Source organism: Protopterus annectens, chromosome 2.part1 (genome assembly GCF_019279795.1).
Source record: "Protopterus annectens isolate FY-2018-M chromosome 2.part1, PAN1.0, whole genome shotgun sequence".
Classification (NCBI taxonomy): Eukaryota; Metazoa; Chordata; order Ceratodontiformes; family Protopteridae; genus Protopterus; species Protopterus annectens.
The window spans coordinates 1,723,780,815-1,723,799,039 of NC_056729.1; the positions used below are offsets into that span (position 1 = coordinate 1,723,780,815).

The window sequence follows — 18,225 nt, forward strand, 5'->3', positions numbered from 1 at the left end:
AGCTGGGAACTCTGTCCCACAGGTTGCAGATCAAATGAAGTAACTACTTCAGATAAAGAAGTTATGTACTCACCATAACATTCCATCTGAGTAGATACTTCATTTGTCTACAACCGACCCCCCCCCCCTGCCATCCCTCCCACACCACCCTGGGACCCAAGTTATGTTCTAGAAAAACTAACATCTCCTTTCGAACCTGTTGCTTCTACATAATTAAAATACAATTCCTGGAAGGCTGCCTTCCTACTGACAATCACCTCGGCCAGAAGGTTATCTGCTTCAGGCTCTCATGGCTGTTGAACCCTTAATCATTTTTCATGCATGCAGATGGTCTCGAGGTGGTATCTGATGTGACCCTCATCCACTACATACACCTACCCACCTTCTTTTCCAACCCTCAAAACAAGGGGTAAGAATTCTACAGTCGCTAGGCGTGCTCAGACAACTCTTGTATTATGTGGACCATAATAAACCTTTCAGAAACAGACCAACTACATGTCTGCTTTGCCACTGGGGCAGAGGAGAAACCCATTTCCAAATGGATATTGTACTGTATCCTTTTTTGCTATAGACTACATGGGGACCCCCCCCCCCCCAAGTTTATCCATACCTATTCCACTAGGACAGCCTCCACTTCCACATCCTTTCTCCGGCATCCCTAGCAGGGACATTTTGGAAGCTGTCACTTGGACCTCTGTCCATACCTTTACAAAGCATTACCACCTACCTTTCTTTCCAAGTTTAGGGCAGGGTTTGCCTATGTAGTTCTGCAGGGCCTGCTGACATGCTTAGGACTCTAACCCCCCCCCCCCCCCTCAGCTTTGTGATTCTCCCACAGGTGATACTGCAGCAGTGAAAAACTAAACCTAGTACAGTTGTGTACACTTAACATGACTGTAGATGTTGGAGAGTGTTCACTGTTGCAGTCCTTGTTTTCCTAGTAGAACATAAGCTTCCCATGGTGGCGCTTGGCCACCAGAACCACTTCTGTATTTCCATGTGCTTCTGACAGGTTAGGGCAAGAAAAACTGATGTAATGTCTGCTGCCTTGCTTAATAATACTGACAACCTGACGTCGGACCACAGGCGACTGCAGCCGACGCAAAAAGACTGGTATTCAGGCCGCTTTAGGGCTACCACAGTATGGATAACCCTCAGATGACTGCAATAGTGAATATACTCTAACATCTGCATTTATGGTAAGTGTACACAACTGTGCTTCCTGACTTGGGTTTCATTCTTTTCATGGTATTGGAAACACAAAATGGTTGAAGTTAAAAAAAAAAAAAAGTTGGTGATGCACACACTCCTCATACAAATGCGCACCAAAGAAAGTAACCTTTCTGTAGTGGCAGCCTAAGGAGAAACCTGTAAAATGCACTGTGGTTTTTTTTTTTTTTTTTTTTTTTTTTTTTTTTTTTTTTTTTTCTTTTATTCCTTTCCCAGTGTCTGTTTTTTTTCATACAGAGGAGGACACAGTATGTTGTACAAAATCCAGTGATTGTTTCAGCAGGATTTAATAGCCACAACTACATTTTAAAGTAGTTGTCTTCTCTCTGGATTCTTTAGTAGGAAGATGTCATTGGATCATAGGTTACTACACACTCCTGATGACCACTCCATTACTTCAGAGTGATGTCACCAGGTGCATTTGCAGTCAACTCCTACTGACCTCTCTAGGCTTCAAATATTGCTTGCTTCATATTTGAATCAATAATTCGAAAACCATTCTATATACAAGATTTTAAAAATACTTCTCAAAGCTTACACAACTGCAAACTCTACTGCATTATTTCACCTCTGTCTAGTGCAGGTAAATATTAATTATTTTTTTATAATCTTGTTTTATGTATTTTTTCACTTTTTTTCTAAATATCTCAACCAAGTAACACAGAACTCCTTAGCTTCATATAAAAGCTCTTGGCTAGATGAATACAATGCTGTGGACAGTATGTATGTAACTTGAGTGGTGGTTGAGATTTTAAGTTTGCAAAATATTACAAATATAGTAGTTACTGTGTGTACTGTGATTTATAAAATTCAGTTTAAGACCTGGAACCTAAAAAATACAACTGCAATAAAAATTAATTTGTGCTGAAGACTTTGCCATTTATACTGCTTTCATAACCTCTACGGTTCCAGAGATATGAATGTTTGAAATGTGAAGACGTAGTTTGATTCCATCAAAAAACTTAGGCGTCACCCATTGGGTGCTAAATTGCTAACTTCCTGAGCTCCATTGGAGTGAATGTTAAGAGGCCTAGCTCAAATTCCTAGTTTCCTTAAAACCCAGTCTGGTTAAGGTCACATAATAGGTAAATGAATGCTGAGGGAATCGAAGCCAATACTACATGGGAATAGCCCCACAATCTGTTATCTTAGTTCTCTGGGTGGACATGAACTGCATGCTCCTTGGTTGAGGCTTGAACTCTCAACCTCTTCACTCCAACAGACTGCACCACTGGAGTATCATGTATAATCCACACTGATGTGTCACTGCAACACCATGCAGAAACTGTATAGGTTCATGGGCCGATAGCCTAGTACCAACCTTAGGGCCTATACAAGCCTAGCCATAAACAATTCTCTGGCTGTTTCTTCCCACACTTTTTACTTCCCTAGACCTCTGTCTAGCAGGGTGACTGACTTAATCACTGGGGTGAATTTCCTTTCTCCCATCCAATCATCAATGTTCCTTTTGAAGAGGTCTAAAGAGGTGCTCTACTTGACATGTATGGACAGTCTATTCCAGAGTCTGGGCAGTCTCTGGGTCGGGAATCTATCCCTCCAGCTTGTTTTGTTTATTGTGATAAGATTTAGATTCCTGGAGCATGTGGCTCTGAGGTATTGGGATTAAGTGTAGCATGTCCAACAGCTCTGCGTTTGACACTGCCTTGTATGTTAAGCAGAGATCGCCTCTGAGTAGACTAGACTATATGCGACTTGAGTATAGCTGGAGTTTTTTAAGGCGGTCAGCATAGGGCATCTGCTTTAGGCCTGTGATTCTTTTTAGTGAGTTTTCTGTGGCCTTTCCAGTTGTTGCAGACGTCTTGAGAGGTACATACCAAACGGGACGTTATTCTGTAATGGGTCTGAGGGATGAGTACAGTAGAACAATGACCTTTTTTCTGGATAAAAAGCCCTTGGTGATGTGTGCCACACAGGATTTCCTGACTGCTGTGGTAATGTGGTTATTGAAGGTGAGACCACTGTCCACCTGTGTCCCTATCGCCTATGTGATAATTCACAGGTACATGTTTTTTCCCAAAGGGGATAACTATACTATACTTGGCATTGAGCTCGAGCCCATGGCTCTGCACCAAGCATCTGTTTCTGTAAGGCCCTTTTGTAGAATATCCACATAATTTGGGGATTCAATAATGGCTCTCAGTTTGCAGTCATCTGCAGACTTTGTTAGCCAGAGTCCCTTAGTGTTGGCCTGCATTTTACATTTTATATTTTCCAGAAAGTCTCCCTCCACAAGAGGCCAACTTTCCTCTGCATTCGTTGGGCTGTATCCACCTTGTATATCACTTGCATAATTGGTTCTTAACTTAACCGTACAGGAATCCTCTTGGTATACGGTAATACCTCCATTATTTAAAGCAATAGTTGTATTTACATTTTTTGTTTATACTTTAATTTTGTGTGTAACATATATATTTTAACTGTGAAGTCACTGAATCTCTTATGAAATTCATGAGGTACTGCAGTCTCTTTAGTGTAGCTCATAGGACTTGCTTAGTAGATTCTGTCGGTAATGGTTTTAATCTCAACCTCCCACCAGTCCTGTAAATGCGGCCACTTTTGAAGTCTGAGCTACTTGGGCGGTACATAGACTTGTGTAAAATGCAGTCTGCTTATACATAAGAGTTAACAAGAGACCCTTTATGACAAAGGGAGGAGTATGTCATGCTTTTTTCACCTCTTAATATTTTTTTTATTTTTCCTCCAAAGGCTTGTTTACACCGTAGTGGTGCATCTGTGGTAGCAATTCGTAAATACATCATTAACAAGTATCCTTCTCTGGATCTGGACCGTAGGGGTTACCTTCTGAAGCAGGCTCTGAAACGTGAGCTGACGAGAGGTGCTATCAAACAGGTAGGAACTTTGTGGAGATTATCTTGATGTATTTTGTCTCAAGTCCTTTGTGTGTAGAAATTTAATGCTGACGCTTGTAATGTAATTGAAAATGGCATGTGCAACCGTGTGTTCATTTTACTTTATGTATGTTTAATGTGCAAGTCATTCATATGTAGTGTGTGGGTTGATCTGAAGTAGTTAACTTCATTTTTATCTGCAACCTCTGGGTATTCTGATCCGAGCTGGCAACTCTTTTTCTCTAGCATCTGCTAAGAGCTCCTCCCCTTACCCATAATGCACTACCATCTCCTAATTTCCCTCTGATCTCGTTTGCAGCTCCAGTAGTGGGCATCGTGGTCTCTCTCTCGCTCTGAGCTCTGGGATAGCAAGTGTTTTAATACTTAGTCTGTGTGTCTGATTATTTCCCTTCCTCCCCTTTTAGCGTATCGCTTGTTCGTAGTTAAAAAAAAAATGATTTGTTAAACTCTGTAGAGTAGTTGTTAGGCCTGCATTTCCCCATCTATGTTTGTGTTTTTTCTAGTAGGTAGCATTTTCTTTTTGGGTGCAGGACCATGGCTGATCAGCCAATTTCTGTTTTCAAGAAATGTGCAGTGTGTGGCCATAAGCTCTCCCTGGCTGATGGTCACATTCTGTGTGATTTGCTTGGGAGTAGCACATTTGACCACTCAATGTGCTATCTGCACCGGGTTCATTCCTAGGGCCCTCTGGGATCTGAAGGCCAAATTAATAGCCACTGGCCTTCTCCCTGCATCATGCTGGAATTTGCCACGGCCTTGATGGCTAGTGCTCAACCTCCCACCCAGACAGGGACTCAAACTCCCTCTTCTTCTGGTGCTGGGACTTGTAGACAAATCTATAGTCAGCGTGGCTGACTAGGAAAAAGACAGAGAAAGGTGTAGAGGATAGGGACAAGAGAAAGGACAGACCTTGCAAGAGATCCCCGGGCAGGGAGCTCTTTCTTAATCCCCCTTCTAAAGCCGTGAGGCCAGTTTCTCCACAGCTCTGGTCAGATCATTTTTTACCAGAGCCTTTAGGCCTTCCTCCCAGTCATTGCGCAGACCAGCCAGATCAGAGTCTGTGGCCTCTTCGCCATCTACTCTGAGTTTATCGGACTTTGACATAGGATGATGTGGAGATTCATTCAGATCCAAATACAGATGGGAGTCTTGCCAGGCCCCTTTCCCTTTTGAGGGGGGACCTCCATGCCCTTTTTCCTCATCTCTCCTTCCCCGATCTGTGCTTTGGGGCTTTTGGATCAGAGGATTTTCGGAGCTGGTAGCTCGGCACTGACTTCCTCCAACCTTGACTCCAGCTGTTACCTTGAGTTCCTCTGATCCGAGTGACTCTCTGAGCCGCAGACAGCGGGGAGGACCAGAGGGAATGGATTTTTCGACTGCACCCTTTTCGGATCGGACCTGTTTCTCCAGACCACAGGCTACCCTTGCTTCTGCTCCAGTCCCCACTTCGGATCTGGGGAGGGTGTCTTCATTGTGGGGTGCCATGGAGGTCCGCTCTCTCTCGGCCTTCGAAGTGGAGGTGAGGGGTCTCTCCCAGGGATTGAGACTCCAGCCCATCCCCTCTATTCCACCCAGGCCCCTTCTGGATTTGGCGACTCCCTTCATCCTGTCTCAGGGACAGCCAGTGTCAGAGGATCCCCGGGTTAATTTTCCTGAGGAACCCCCTGTGGCTCACGAATCCTGAGTCCCACTGAAGTGTCACCGTGAGCGCAAGTGCAAAAGAAGGCACTTTAACTCCAAGTCCCTCACTACGGACACTGACTTAGATGAAGGTCCCCACAGGTCACCTCCCGAAGAAGTCTCCTTCGGAGAAATCGTGGAGGTCCTCTGCCAGAGGGGAGGTTGGTCAGCCTCAAAACCTTCTGGGGATGACTCTGTGTTCCTAGAGTCCTTTGGCACAGGCCCATCTATTTCCTGGGTGTCCCCGCCAGCAGACCCTTTGGTGGAAATTATCACCACATGGGCATGGAAGGAGCCTGACACCATTGAGCCCATCCTCAAACACCCTGAAAAAATTCTCTCCCCCTTCCGACAGACAACCTTAGTCAAAAGGAGCCCCACTTGATGCTCTGTTGGTTGCAGCGGCCACCAAGAAGGAACTAGCACAGAAGAGTTCCTCAGTCCCCCCTCCAGACAAGGAGTCCAGGTCGGTGGATAAGTTTGGGAAGCGCGTCAGTTCCTCAGCAACCTTTTCAATCCATGCGCTGAACTATTTGGCACGTGATCTGGCTTCAGCGAAACCTTGCTTCAGAATTTGCATAGTCACCCCCAGAGTCTTTATCGCCGCAGGACAAATGTTGTTCTCTGAGAAAATGTCTACTCTGAAGTCAGTTCCAAACACGTCTATGCAGCTCCTTTCCCATGCCACGGAGGGAGCAGCTAGGGTGGCTGGATCAGGCATAGCCATGAGGCGTCATGCCTGGCTCAGGTTGTCAGTTTGCGGACCCTTTCAAGGTGTCGTTTTATCGACGCTCCTACGGTGCTTCCCTTTTTGGGAGGACAGTACATGACACTTGTCCAGAGAGAAAAGGACAGGAAGACTTTGCTGTCAGGCTCTGCTTCTAACAGTCAGCGGTCCTTCTTTAGGAATCGGAGGGCAGAAGATGATGTGGTTCCGAAAGTCTGTTTTCCCAGGATTCTCAGGACGACTATTCCCCCAGAGGCAGACAGGATTGATGCCAACCTAGAGGTAGAGGGCGTCCCAGGAATTTTGGGTCTAGGGAACCCTTTTCTGATGGACCCGGTCAGCAGCCGTGAGGGATTGCCTGGCTGTCCTACTTTGGATGCAGTAGGGGGAAGATTGTCCTTGCACCCAGTGGCATGGGAGTCCATCACGACAGATCGCTGGGTGTTACAGATCATATCCAGAGGTTACACTATCCCATTTGTTCCTCCAAATATTCCGAAACGCTTCCTGGTTGTTACACCCACTCACAGGGAGATCGCAGCTCTAGAGGTTTCAAAGCGGCTTCTCAAACGAGCCATCGAACAGGTTACCCCCCACCCCCGATCAGGCGTTTACCCAAGGTGGTTCTTAGTGCCAGAAAAGACAGGGGACCTCGGGCCTATTTTAGACCTGTCAAAGTTGAACCTGTCTAAATTCCAGATGGTCACCCTACAGTCCATTCTACCTTATCTTTGTGAGTGCGACTGGATGTGCTCATTGACCTCCAGGATGCTTACTACCACGTCAAAATACACAGAAGCTCCAGGAGGTTTCTGCGCTTCTGGCTGGGAGCCAGTCATTTTCAGTTCAGAGCCCTACCCTTCGGTCTCACCACAGCCCCCAAGGTAATGGCAGTTGTAGCGGCTCACCTGAGGGTTCAGGGTATTCAGGTATTTCCTTACCTGGACGACTGGCTCTTCGCTTCGCCCAACAAGCATCATCTGTCTGGACCGCGATTACTTCATTCAGTTGGTAGATCTACTGGGAATTACAGTCTTTGTTCAGAAATCCCAATTGCAACCAGTGCAAGTTCAAGACTTCATTGGGGCACTGCTAGACACTTTGCAGATGGTGTTCTTGACTTAAGACAGGATCTTACACCTCAGGTGCCACATAGCTCAGATAGTGAACTTCCAAGTCTTCAAAGGCGAGCGAGGTTCTCCGGGCACTGGGCTCCATGGCTGCCTCCATATCTATTCTCCCTTGTGCACGCCTTCATATGTGGGTTCTTTGTGGACTCTTGACTGTTTAGTGGTCTTGGCTAGACCTGCCCATGGAATTTCTGATCAGTCACATCTGTAGGATGTCCCTTCTTTGGTTAAGTTCACTGGAGATAGGACACCCTTTCGCCTCATCTCCAGTCCAAGCTACAGTGTCCACTGACACCTCCCAACTCTGGTGGGGGGGGGGGGGCACTGTTTGGGAAGGACAGTCCAAGGCGCATGGTCCCAGTCAGACTAAATTGCACATATGTTCTAGAGAAGAGGGCAGTGCTTTTAGCGTTGGAAGCCTTTCACACTGTCCTTCCTCTCTGATTGCAATTCAGACAAGTCTGTTTGGTATATCAGCAAGCAGGGGGAACCAGATCCCTACCCCCTATGTCGCAAGGCCATGAGTGTGTGGGAATGGGTGTTCTCCACCAGTCAGTGTCTGATAGCAGCGCACATTCTGGGGTGCTCCAGCATTTTAGCGGACAGATTGTCGGGCTATTCTGATACCGTGCGATTGGTCTCTGAAACGGTCAGTAGTAGAGGAGATTTTCTGTGCATGGGGTCAGCCTTGCTGCCATCTTTTCGCATCTCCTTCCAACGCGAAGTGCAGCGAGTTCTTTGCTCTCCCTCACCAGGGGAAATCGCCAGAGATGCTCTAGTCCATGCTTGGGCCCCCCGGACTTTTGTATGCTTATCCATCATTGCCACTCTCCAAAGTTTCTTCAGAAAGCTTGTAGACTGCGGTGCAAAATATCCTTATTGTCCTGTTCTGGCCTTGTGTTTGGTTCCCATTCCTTTGGTCTCATCTCTTAGCTCTCCCGTGGGTTCTGGATCCCTGCCCAGATCTAATCTCCCATCCATCGTTGGCCCGTCTGCCCGACCTGGGCAGCCACAAGCTGACAGCTTGCTTGCTCCAGTTCCTTTGATTGCCAGGACTCCTGGTCTTTCATCCCTGGTAAAATCCATTCTGGTGGCTTCTCTTGGATTCCACTAGGAAACTTTATCGCAGTAAATGAGTTTTCCATTTGGGCCTCAGAACTAGATCCCTTTACAGTCCCTGTTACAGCGGTGTTGGATTTCTTGTCTGACATTTTTCAGCAAGGAGCTAGTTCCTCCACACAAAGTATAATTAGCAGCCATTTCTAATTTTTCATGTTGGTGAAGACAACATTGCCTTAGCTTCTAGGCTGTGTAAGGCTTTTCTGTTGTGTCCCTCTGTCAAGGATTCAGTGCCTCCTTTGGACCGTACCTTTGTCTTGCAGGCATTGGTGGCTCCTCCATTCGAACCTGCAGCTTCAGAGGAGTTGAAATTTTTAACCCTCCTAGCAGATGTAATGGCAACTAGGAAAGCTGTCTTCTAGGATAGAGAGTAAATGTAGTTGCGGGTGCCAGATTCCACGCAAAGACTCACAAACACTGTCTCTCTTGGTTAGGTAAAGAACACAACTACAAGGCCTGCTATATTTGCTAATCCTTTGTACCAAAGACCTTGCGCAGCCACCTGTCTGCATTAAATCTATTTAGAAAACCAAAGGCTTAAACGCTTTGTGCTTGGGTTGGATCCCAAGTTGGCTGCCCAAGCCAAACTGTGGAATAAGGCCAAGGTTTGCAGGCCTTCTCCAGATGCTGCTCCTCCGGATGTCCCGCCGACTACTGTTCTAGGGGCCAAAAGACACCCGATTTACTCTGGTTCCAATGGCTACTCTGGAAGAGGCCTTGGCAGTACCCATGGAAAGCATGTCAGCGGAGTTGATTCAGATGTTGGTCATAACTGATGTCTAGGAGGAACAATCGCTTGTCCGGCCAACCAAGACCTCTCCTTCACCAGCGCAGGTCTCTGTTTCCCTGTCTAACCAGATGCACACTCTTAAAAGGAAGCAGATAACTAAATGCTTGAGCCTGATGCCTCCGGCAGGCGCAGACTGGGAATCCTTCACTTCCTCCTTTATGCAGGCCTTTGTGGCACTTAAGTCTACTGGCCCTACTGCAACTAGCATTCCTGTACTGAGCCCTAGGCTGGCTTCTGCCTCCTCCCTGCCTTTAGCATCTACTCAAACTGTTACCCAGGAAGACCCATATGAGTCTTGCTCCTCCTCTGAGGAATCTCTCCCGGTTTCACAGATGCCTCTCCCTTAGACTATTGCTCATCTGAAGGGGACTCCCCACCTGATGGCTTGTCATTTGGGGAGACTCTCTGAAAAATCGACGTATTTCAAGTGGGATACTTTAGTCTCTGAAACCCAGAAGATATAATTTGAGCTTCTACAGCAAGACTCCCCTTCACCTTCAGCCATCCCTCTAGTACTCCCAGCTTTCTTGGATGCCCTCCCATCTGTTTCAAAGAACCCACACTGCACCTCCTGCCCCTAAGAGGCCGGATAGGTTTTACAAAGTTCCTGTTAACTACAAGTTCCTAATGAAACCATCTTTGCCCGATCCAGCTGTTGTAGTGTCCCCAGACAGTCTAGGCAGTTGCCTTCTGCTTCCCTTCTACCATCCGATTTAAAGACTGCAAAGTCATGGACAGGATGGGGAAAAGGTCTACACCTCTTCTACCATAGCTTTCAGGGTAATAAAACTACCAGATCCACATGAAGTATGCCCTAGACCTAGTTTCTCAGGCTTTCATCTTGTTGGCTACCACCCCGGACTGTCCAGCCAAATCTAACTTTCTCCAAATTGTTCCTGGCCATCCAAGTAGCCAGCTACATTATCTGCTGCAGCTGTGATGTTGCAGAAGCAGTTGCCAGATCTGCTGCCACTGCATCCATCTTGTGCAGGAACTCCAGGCTCAAGACTACCTCTGGCAGAATATTTTAAAGCCAAAATCATGGATGCTCCTTTGGCGTAACTTCTATTTGGCAAAAATGCTGCAGAGCTTTTTAAAAACTTGTAAGAAAAGAGCAAGGAACTGCAGGACATTAAACACTTGATGGTGTGCCCAGATTTTCCAGGCACTTCCACATCTTGCACATCTCGCCCCTCTGGTGCCAGACCACGTACGGGATCTTGGAGACTACCTTATCCCAGACCCTTTCAAGTACAACCAGCCCAGACCCTTTCAAGTGCAACCACCCCCACCCCAACAAACTGCCCTTTCCAGAAAGAGGTGGACCCTCTTCTGCATGACTGCCTTGCCCAAGTGTCCTTGTCTGTACCACTTACCCAATGCCTCCCTTTTTGGAAAACAATCACTACAGATTGCATTCTATCCATCATCCAAAAAAGATGCTTTTCTTTCCTGGAAAGAAACCTACACCAATAAGGATTCTTTTCCCTCCCAAATATGAGGTGGTCCCCTACTTCCTGCCATCCTGCATGAACTAGTCTCCCAAGGAACCATAGAAACAGTTCCCTCTGGTCAGGAGGGGCGAGGCTTTTACTCCCTCTTAATTCCAAAAAAGGATGTCCCCTGGAGGCCTATCTTTATTTACCTAAACCTTTTCCTACATGTTCCCTCCAAGATGCTCTGCTTTCAAACACGTAACTTCTCATTCCACCCCAAGCTTTCATGGTTACCCTGGACCTAAAGGATGCATACTTGCACATCCCAGTCCGACCCTCCCACTGGAGGTTCCTACACCTCTGGGCCCACTTTTCATTTTCCATTTATTGCATTGCCTTTTGGCTCGTCTGCGGCGCCCATAGTTTTTACCAAGTGCTTAGCCCAAGCCATCACCCTTTGCAAATGCAAGGGAATACAAATCTACGCTCATTTTTTTGCATTTGCTTCTTGGTCTTAGTCTCTCCTTTGGGCTTCAAGTTTGGAGGACTGAGTATACAATCTAACATCTACATTTTATGGTAGGTACAAAACTGTACCGTTCAGTCGAGCTGCTTAGGGCATCTGAGGCTCATGATCCTCTTGGTGAGGTACTTCTGTGGTCTTTCCAGCTGTTGTAAGGTACATCTCAAGTGGGGCGTTTTTAATCTCTGATGGGTCTGATTATTATGAGTAGAGGGGCACTATGACCTTTTGATCTGGACGCGAACCCTTTTGTGATTAGGTGGGCTACATAGAAGGATTTTCTAACTACTTTGGCAATGTGATTATCAAAGGAGAGGTTACCATCTACTTGGTCCCCAGATCCCTTTATTACGTCTTCCATATTGCCAACTGTCCAATGTGGGTCTTTCTGTGTAGGAAAGACTAATATGAAGCTAAGAATTGGTGCTCATCAGAGTCTAAGGAATGTTGGTACCAATGCTTTGGCGAAACGTGTTTCAGTGGGATAGAACATTAATTTATATTTTTTAATTTTACAGACCATCTCAAAAGATATTTGTGGAGGTATCTTACGAACAAGAACAGAGCTGATGGAATACAAGTAGATTAATTACTTTAGGGCTGAAACTGTCAGGGCCTAACAGTAATTGTTTTAAGCTGGTACTAAAGACATTTTTTAATGAGCTGTTTGGTCTTTTTATTCTGTTTAGTTCGAATGTCTGAGCTGTTAATTGTTTATAGATATTTATTAGATTTTTTTAATCCTGTGCTTCTGGTCGGCTGATTCCTTGTATAAAAGGAGAGAACTTGCAATGTTGTGTATGGATTGAGGGAGTTGTACACTCGAAACGCTTTGCCTTTTTATCTGTGTTCCTTCAGTAAAAGTGTTGTACATTTGGCGTTGGACTTCTGTTTGTTTGGTTTGTAAGTGTTGTACATTTGGCGTTTGACTTCTGTTTGTTTGGTTTGTTTTTTGTGGATTTCTTTTTTTGATAGTGACACATTAAGAGTAGCTGGATGGATGCAGGGTGGCTATGCCTCCTGCTTTTCCTGGTTTATGATTGGTATGTAGGATATGGTGTCCAGGTTGGGGGGGGGGTTCTGTTTTCATTTCTGGTTTTAGTCTGACCTTTGCTAGTATATCATAGTTGTTGGTTATAAAGGAATGCAGTTGTTACTTTGCTGTTAACATTTTTTAGGTTAGTTGAAGTTTAGGGTAGGCTTAGTTGATTCCTTGGAATGGGGTGTTGTGATCACTGTGGTTAACCAGAGGTGGAAGAGCTTGGGTTCTGGTGTGTTGCTGCAAAGCTGTAGCATGAGTAGGGTGTGGTGGTGTCAACAGCTTGTCCTTGCATTTGGTTTGTGATGAGACCTTGAGACTCAGGTGGACAGTAGTCTCTCCTTTGATCACATCGCCCTAGTAGTCAGGAAATCTTTCTACGTGGTACACTATCACAAAAGGCTTCTCATCCAGGAAAAAATTCATAGTCTCCCTCTACTAGTCACTCATTCTACCCATTATAGAGTAGAACGCCCCTTTTGATATGTACCTAAAGACATAAACTGGAAAGCTGCAGAAATACCCGAGGATTACTGGCCTCAGATGCCCTACGCAGACTGTCTCAAACTCCAGCTTTACTCCGCATATCGCCTACTCAGAGGTATTGTCTGCCTAACATACAAAGCTGTCTCACACTGAGCTGTTGGACATGCTCCACTTAAAGGAATCCCAATCCCTCTGAGGTGCATGCTGTAGGGACCTAAACCTGGTCACAAACAACATGCTGGATGGATAGATTCCTGTCCCAGAGATTTCCCATACTCTAGAACAAACTACCTATCTATATCAAACAAAGCTCCTCAACTCTTGACTGGATGGGAAATTCATCCTGGGGATCACCTCTGTGGCTCTGCTCAACAGTGGCACAGGAAAACAATTCTTTGGGTGGCGAAAGCCAGGCAACCTTTTTGGCTAAGCTTATATAGGCCCCAGGGCCAGTAGTCTAGTGCATACCAATGAACAACGGATTTTGGGAATGGCTTTGGACATGTTAACTTCTTTGACACACAAATGTTTAAATAGGTGAAGGCAGATTAAGCTTTGGTCTGTAGTGAGAGTGTTCTGCTTTGTGGGTTTGTAGTACAGTGCTGTGACTTGTATTTGGAGAAGTTTGGTAATTAGGTAGGCTAAGATGGACAGGTGCTTCTCAATAGTTAGAGGGGCATTGTGGTTGGTGGGGAGAAGATTAGAACAATTCTGTATTTGGGTGGGAGATTAGAAATCTATTAGGGTGGGTAGGTATGTTAGTTTGTATGGAGTTAGTGTAATAGAGTGCAGTGGAATCACAGTGGGTAGTGGGTCAGGGTGAAATGGGTTGGTGAGAAGTTTTATGCTAGGGATGAAAGGAAGTGGAGTAGAATTCTTGAAAAGGCCATGATGGGAGGGAGCAATAGCGACAAGTGTGAAAGGCATGGTAGCACTGGATATGGATTATTGAATGTAACGTGGGTGGAGTTTTTAGATTTTTTTAGATGCACTTGATATGGGATACCTGGGAATTGCAGGGGAGTGTGCGGGAGCAGAGTAAACATGTGCAGAGTTGGTTGGCCCTGCTGGTGTTCACACACCAAGGTGAAGGAAAAAAATCTAATGCAGAGAAATTTAAGTGAGTAATTCAGGTAAGTAATTTTTTAAGTAAGAAAAAGGTAAGGTGGGACCAATCACTTTGGCGCTGTGCAAATAGTTGATACCATGGCTTTCCTTCCAGGAAGCAAGCATGTTTTAATGGTTGCAGCAGGAACGAGCATCTTTCAGTAGTGGTTGTTGCCATCTGCAGAGATATGGGTGCCTAGGTTAATATTTCTCGGTCTCCACTTTTCCCCATTAATTCTAAAAGAATTTTTAGGGCAGGATGTCTTTTCCTATGTTGAGCAGTATGGACAGCATCCGAGCTTTCTACATTCGCCTTCGTAAATAAGCTCTTATTCTTCCTTCCTTTCAGCCATCAAGAGTGGTATCTGCTGCATATCTGAGGGTATCAGAGTGGTATCTGTTGCATATCTGAGGGTATTGGTCCCTTAACCAGCTATTTTGACTGCCACAACTAATTTGTCTAACGGTTTTTCATCACCCATTCAGCTTATTTGCTCAGTTTGTCTCAAATGAGTAAACAATTCCAGTTTTACAAAGCTAGAAAAGTTCTCCAGTTTAGAACTTTTTTCCGTATTTGGTCTGTTCCTGAGGAGCCTTTGATTGTATTCTTGTTTCTTTAAGAACTTGCCACAGTGTTGGGATCCACACATTCAAAGGCTTTTAGATCAAGTAAAAGTTTCTTCCTGTGTTTATCTGATATTGGCAGATGTTCATCGTGTTTCACTGTTGCAGTCATTACATTTGGCTTATCCTGCTGGCAGGCGACCCGTAGTCGGCCCGAGTTCCAAAGTCTAGGTCCGGCATCAGTTGCTGTAGCTTCTTCCCTGACGTCAGTGCGCCAGGGGTATAAAAGATGCAACTGACGCCATTTTCTTCAGTCTGTCTTGCCGCACGGTGCCCGAAGCAGAAGCAGTTCACAAGTGCCGGTCGGACGACTCCTGAGATTTTCGAATTAGTTTCAGAACCAAAGTCTTCAATAAAGCTAAGTACCCCATTGGGGAAACTTTTTCTTGCTCCAGACCGATGTCAGTAAAAGTTAACAATTGTATTTTCTGTGGGGAAACAAATACCTCATAAGGACTTTCACTCTTACTGTATTCCTTGCCTAGGCCCTGACAATGACGTTCCTAGTAGTCTATTTTGTGCTAGATTCAACAAACGCACTATTAAACGTCTGTTTGATTTTGCATTTCATTACTTTGGCTGAAGGTTTAACTATATAATGCCGTCTTAACAACCGACGACTGGAATTCATAAACGCAAAGACAAGGAAAAGGACCGGCATCAGAGGTCCAAAACCGATGACTAAGCCTCTTCTAGGCCAGTCACCAGTTCTCAGTGAGGCGCTTTCGCAGCCCCGGACACCCGCTACCTCAGCCACAGGCCGTATCAGACTCCCACGTGGAGACCACTAGGCCTCTGGATACACAAGGTATTGGGCCTACGGAAAAATTCCCTCAGATGGGTCGGGAGCCGCTGAGCAGGCATTGGCTTCTGAGGGTGTGTTCAGACCTTCACAGCTTACTATTAAATCCTCTGCAGCAGCCTAAGTACAGTCAGACACCATTAAAGACATACCAGTGCAGCATTCTTCTGGACAGTCAACCATGCCAAAGAAACAGATGCTTAAAATGGTCGAAGACTTTGATCGGGGGTTCCCATCCCCCTTCTGATAAAAGGCCTAGGCAAGACAGACTGATTCCTCTGACCAGGTTTCTCTTTCCTCTGATTCCTCTTCAGATCGGGGCTGTTCTCTTCCTCCCTATGAGGACTCTGATGCTGAAGAATCTATACCTTCAGCCTCTCCACCTGAGGATTACTCTTTTGGAGAAACTCTGCACACCGTGAGGGAACATTTCCACTGGGAGAGCCAGGATTATTCAGAATCCAAGAAAAGGCTCAGATCTTCTGTTACTGCGTCAATGCAGGCCCCTGGCTATCCCCCCTGTGCTTGATATAGTTTGTTTTCTCTGAATCCAGTCTTCTTTACCCCCCTGCGCCAGTCAAGCCAGATGGGTATTACAGGGTCCCTGACTCTCATAAATTTCTTTAAAAACCCTGCTGCTGACCCTTAAATTATTTCTCAAGGTCCCAAAGGGGTTAAGGCTTCCACTGCTAAAAACCCTGTTCCCTCTGATAGGGATTCTAGAGCTCTGGATAGATGGGGGGGGGGTGGAGTTTACAATTCTGCTACTTTAGCTGCAAGGGCTTTAAACTGCCAGTTTCACATGCTTAAATATCAACAGTACCTCATGTCTTTGTTAAAACGGAAAATGCTTACAAATTCAGAGAATCCTGACCAAGGAAATGCAGGAATTATTGCATGCAACTGAACAAGTGGGAAAGCATACTCTGCAATGTGGTTTTGATTCATTAGAGGCTTCTTGCAGAGCCACAGTAACTGGTTCTGTCATTCGAAGGCATGCTTGGTTTAAAGAACAAAGTTTACCTGAACCTGTTGAAATAAATTTTATTGGATGCTCCATTACAGCATGATTTGTTTGGTGTTAAAGCAGAAGGGGTGTTAAAGAAAATGGAGGATAAAGCAAAATCTATGCAGACAGTAAAGGATTTCTTCCAGGTTCAACCACCTAGGTTTAGTAGAAACTGGCCTTCAAAAAATTGGTCCTTTCAGGTGTCACTGGCCAGAGAGGCAGATGCAGACGCCCAAGAGGCAGATCTCTGCCACAAGGCTCCTACAGACTTAAACAATGGGGTGCTTCTGCCCCCAAAGGAGAAGACAAATCACAACCTTATAGGAAACTGTCCCAATGACTTTCCTCTACAAAAGCCAAGCACTTAGCTTTTGGCAGCACCCCTACGGGGAAAGCTAGCACTTTTCGCACAAAATTGGCGCACAATCACCCAAGACAAATGGGTACTGAATATAGTTTCTCAGAGTTGCAGGTTGCACTTTCACACACTTCCAAAATCAAAAGGTATGCCGGACCTGCCACAAAACCAATGGGCAGAGGCACAAAAGGAAATTGCTGCTCTCATGGACATGGGAGCTATTCATAGAGTACCACAGCAAGAACAGGGACAAGGATTTTACTCTACTCTTCCTGGTTCCCAGAAAGGACAAAGCCTGGAGACCAGTACTGGACTTGTCATTCCTAAATACTTTCCTGGATGTTCCAAAATTCAAAATGTTAACACTGCAGCAACTTCTACCCATGCTGGGCAAGAAAGCTTGGCTAGTTACTTTACCTCAGAGGCATACCTGCATGTCCCAGTCAGACAATCTTGCAGAAGATACCTCAGATTCATAGCTGGCTCAATGCATTACCAATTCTCTGCACTGCCTTTTGGCTTATCTACTGTGCCCAGGGTCTTCACAAAATGCTTGGCACCAGTAATTGCATTTTGCAGTCCAAGAGGAATTCAGATATATCCCTACTTGGACGACTGCCTTATTCAAGCAGAGAGCAAGGACATTCTACTAAAGCATCTGGCGTTTGTAAAAAGATTTGCCTAGGGTACACAGTAAACGAAAAAAAATCAAAACTAGTGCCCTCTCGAGATAATATTCCTGGGTGCAAGCTTAAATATAACTGCCCAGGTGGCTTCTCATGCCAGACAAAGGCAACTGACTCATTACTTTCAAATGTTGGCAACAGACCCAGTTCCCTGCAAGAAAAATTCTGCGGGCCCCGGGCTTCATGGCTTCCTGTATTCTACTTATTCCATATGCAAGACTGCATATGAGGAAACTACAATGGTATCTAAAAAGTGTTTGGCTTCAGCATTGCCACAGCCTGGAAACAATGGTGACTATAATTCCCCTGTCTACAACAGGAGTTTCGATGGTGGTCCAGGGCCTGTCACCACAAGGGACAGCCCTTCACCTTGCCCACTGCCAGGAAGACAGTAACGGATGCATCGGATTATGCCTGGGGCGCACATATGGCAGGGAAATGTATTCAGGGCACATGGCCCAAGGAACAAATGCATCTTCACATCAATCAGAGATGCTAGCTGTACAGAATGCCCTGACAGCCTTCAAGGATCTACTACATCCAGGACAACTATTACTAAAGACTGACAACACCACAGTTATGTGGTGC

General features: G+C 45.5%; 1 protein-coding gene across 1 annotated transcript in view; it reads left to right on the forward strand.

Annotated features, from left to right (window-relative positions):
• The window catches only part of HP1BP3 (heterochromatin protein 1 binding protein 3), a 290,037-nt gene that overhangs the window by 95,613 nt on the left and 176,199 nt on the right, over positions 1–18,225 (forward strand). Inside the window, exon 5 of the mRNA XM_044063174.1 lies at positions 3,958–4,101. Within this exon, the coding sequence (XP_043919109.1) occupies positions 3,958–4,101 (144 nt within the window). The remainder of the gene's footprint in view (positions 1–3,957; positions 4,102–18,225) is intronic.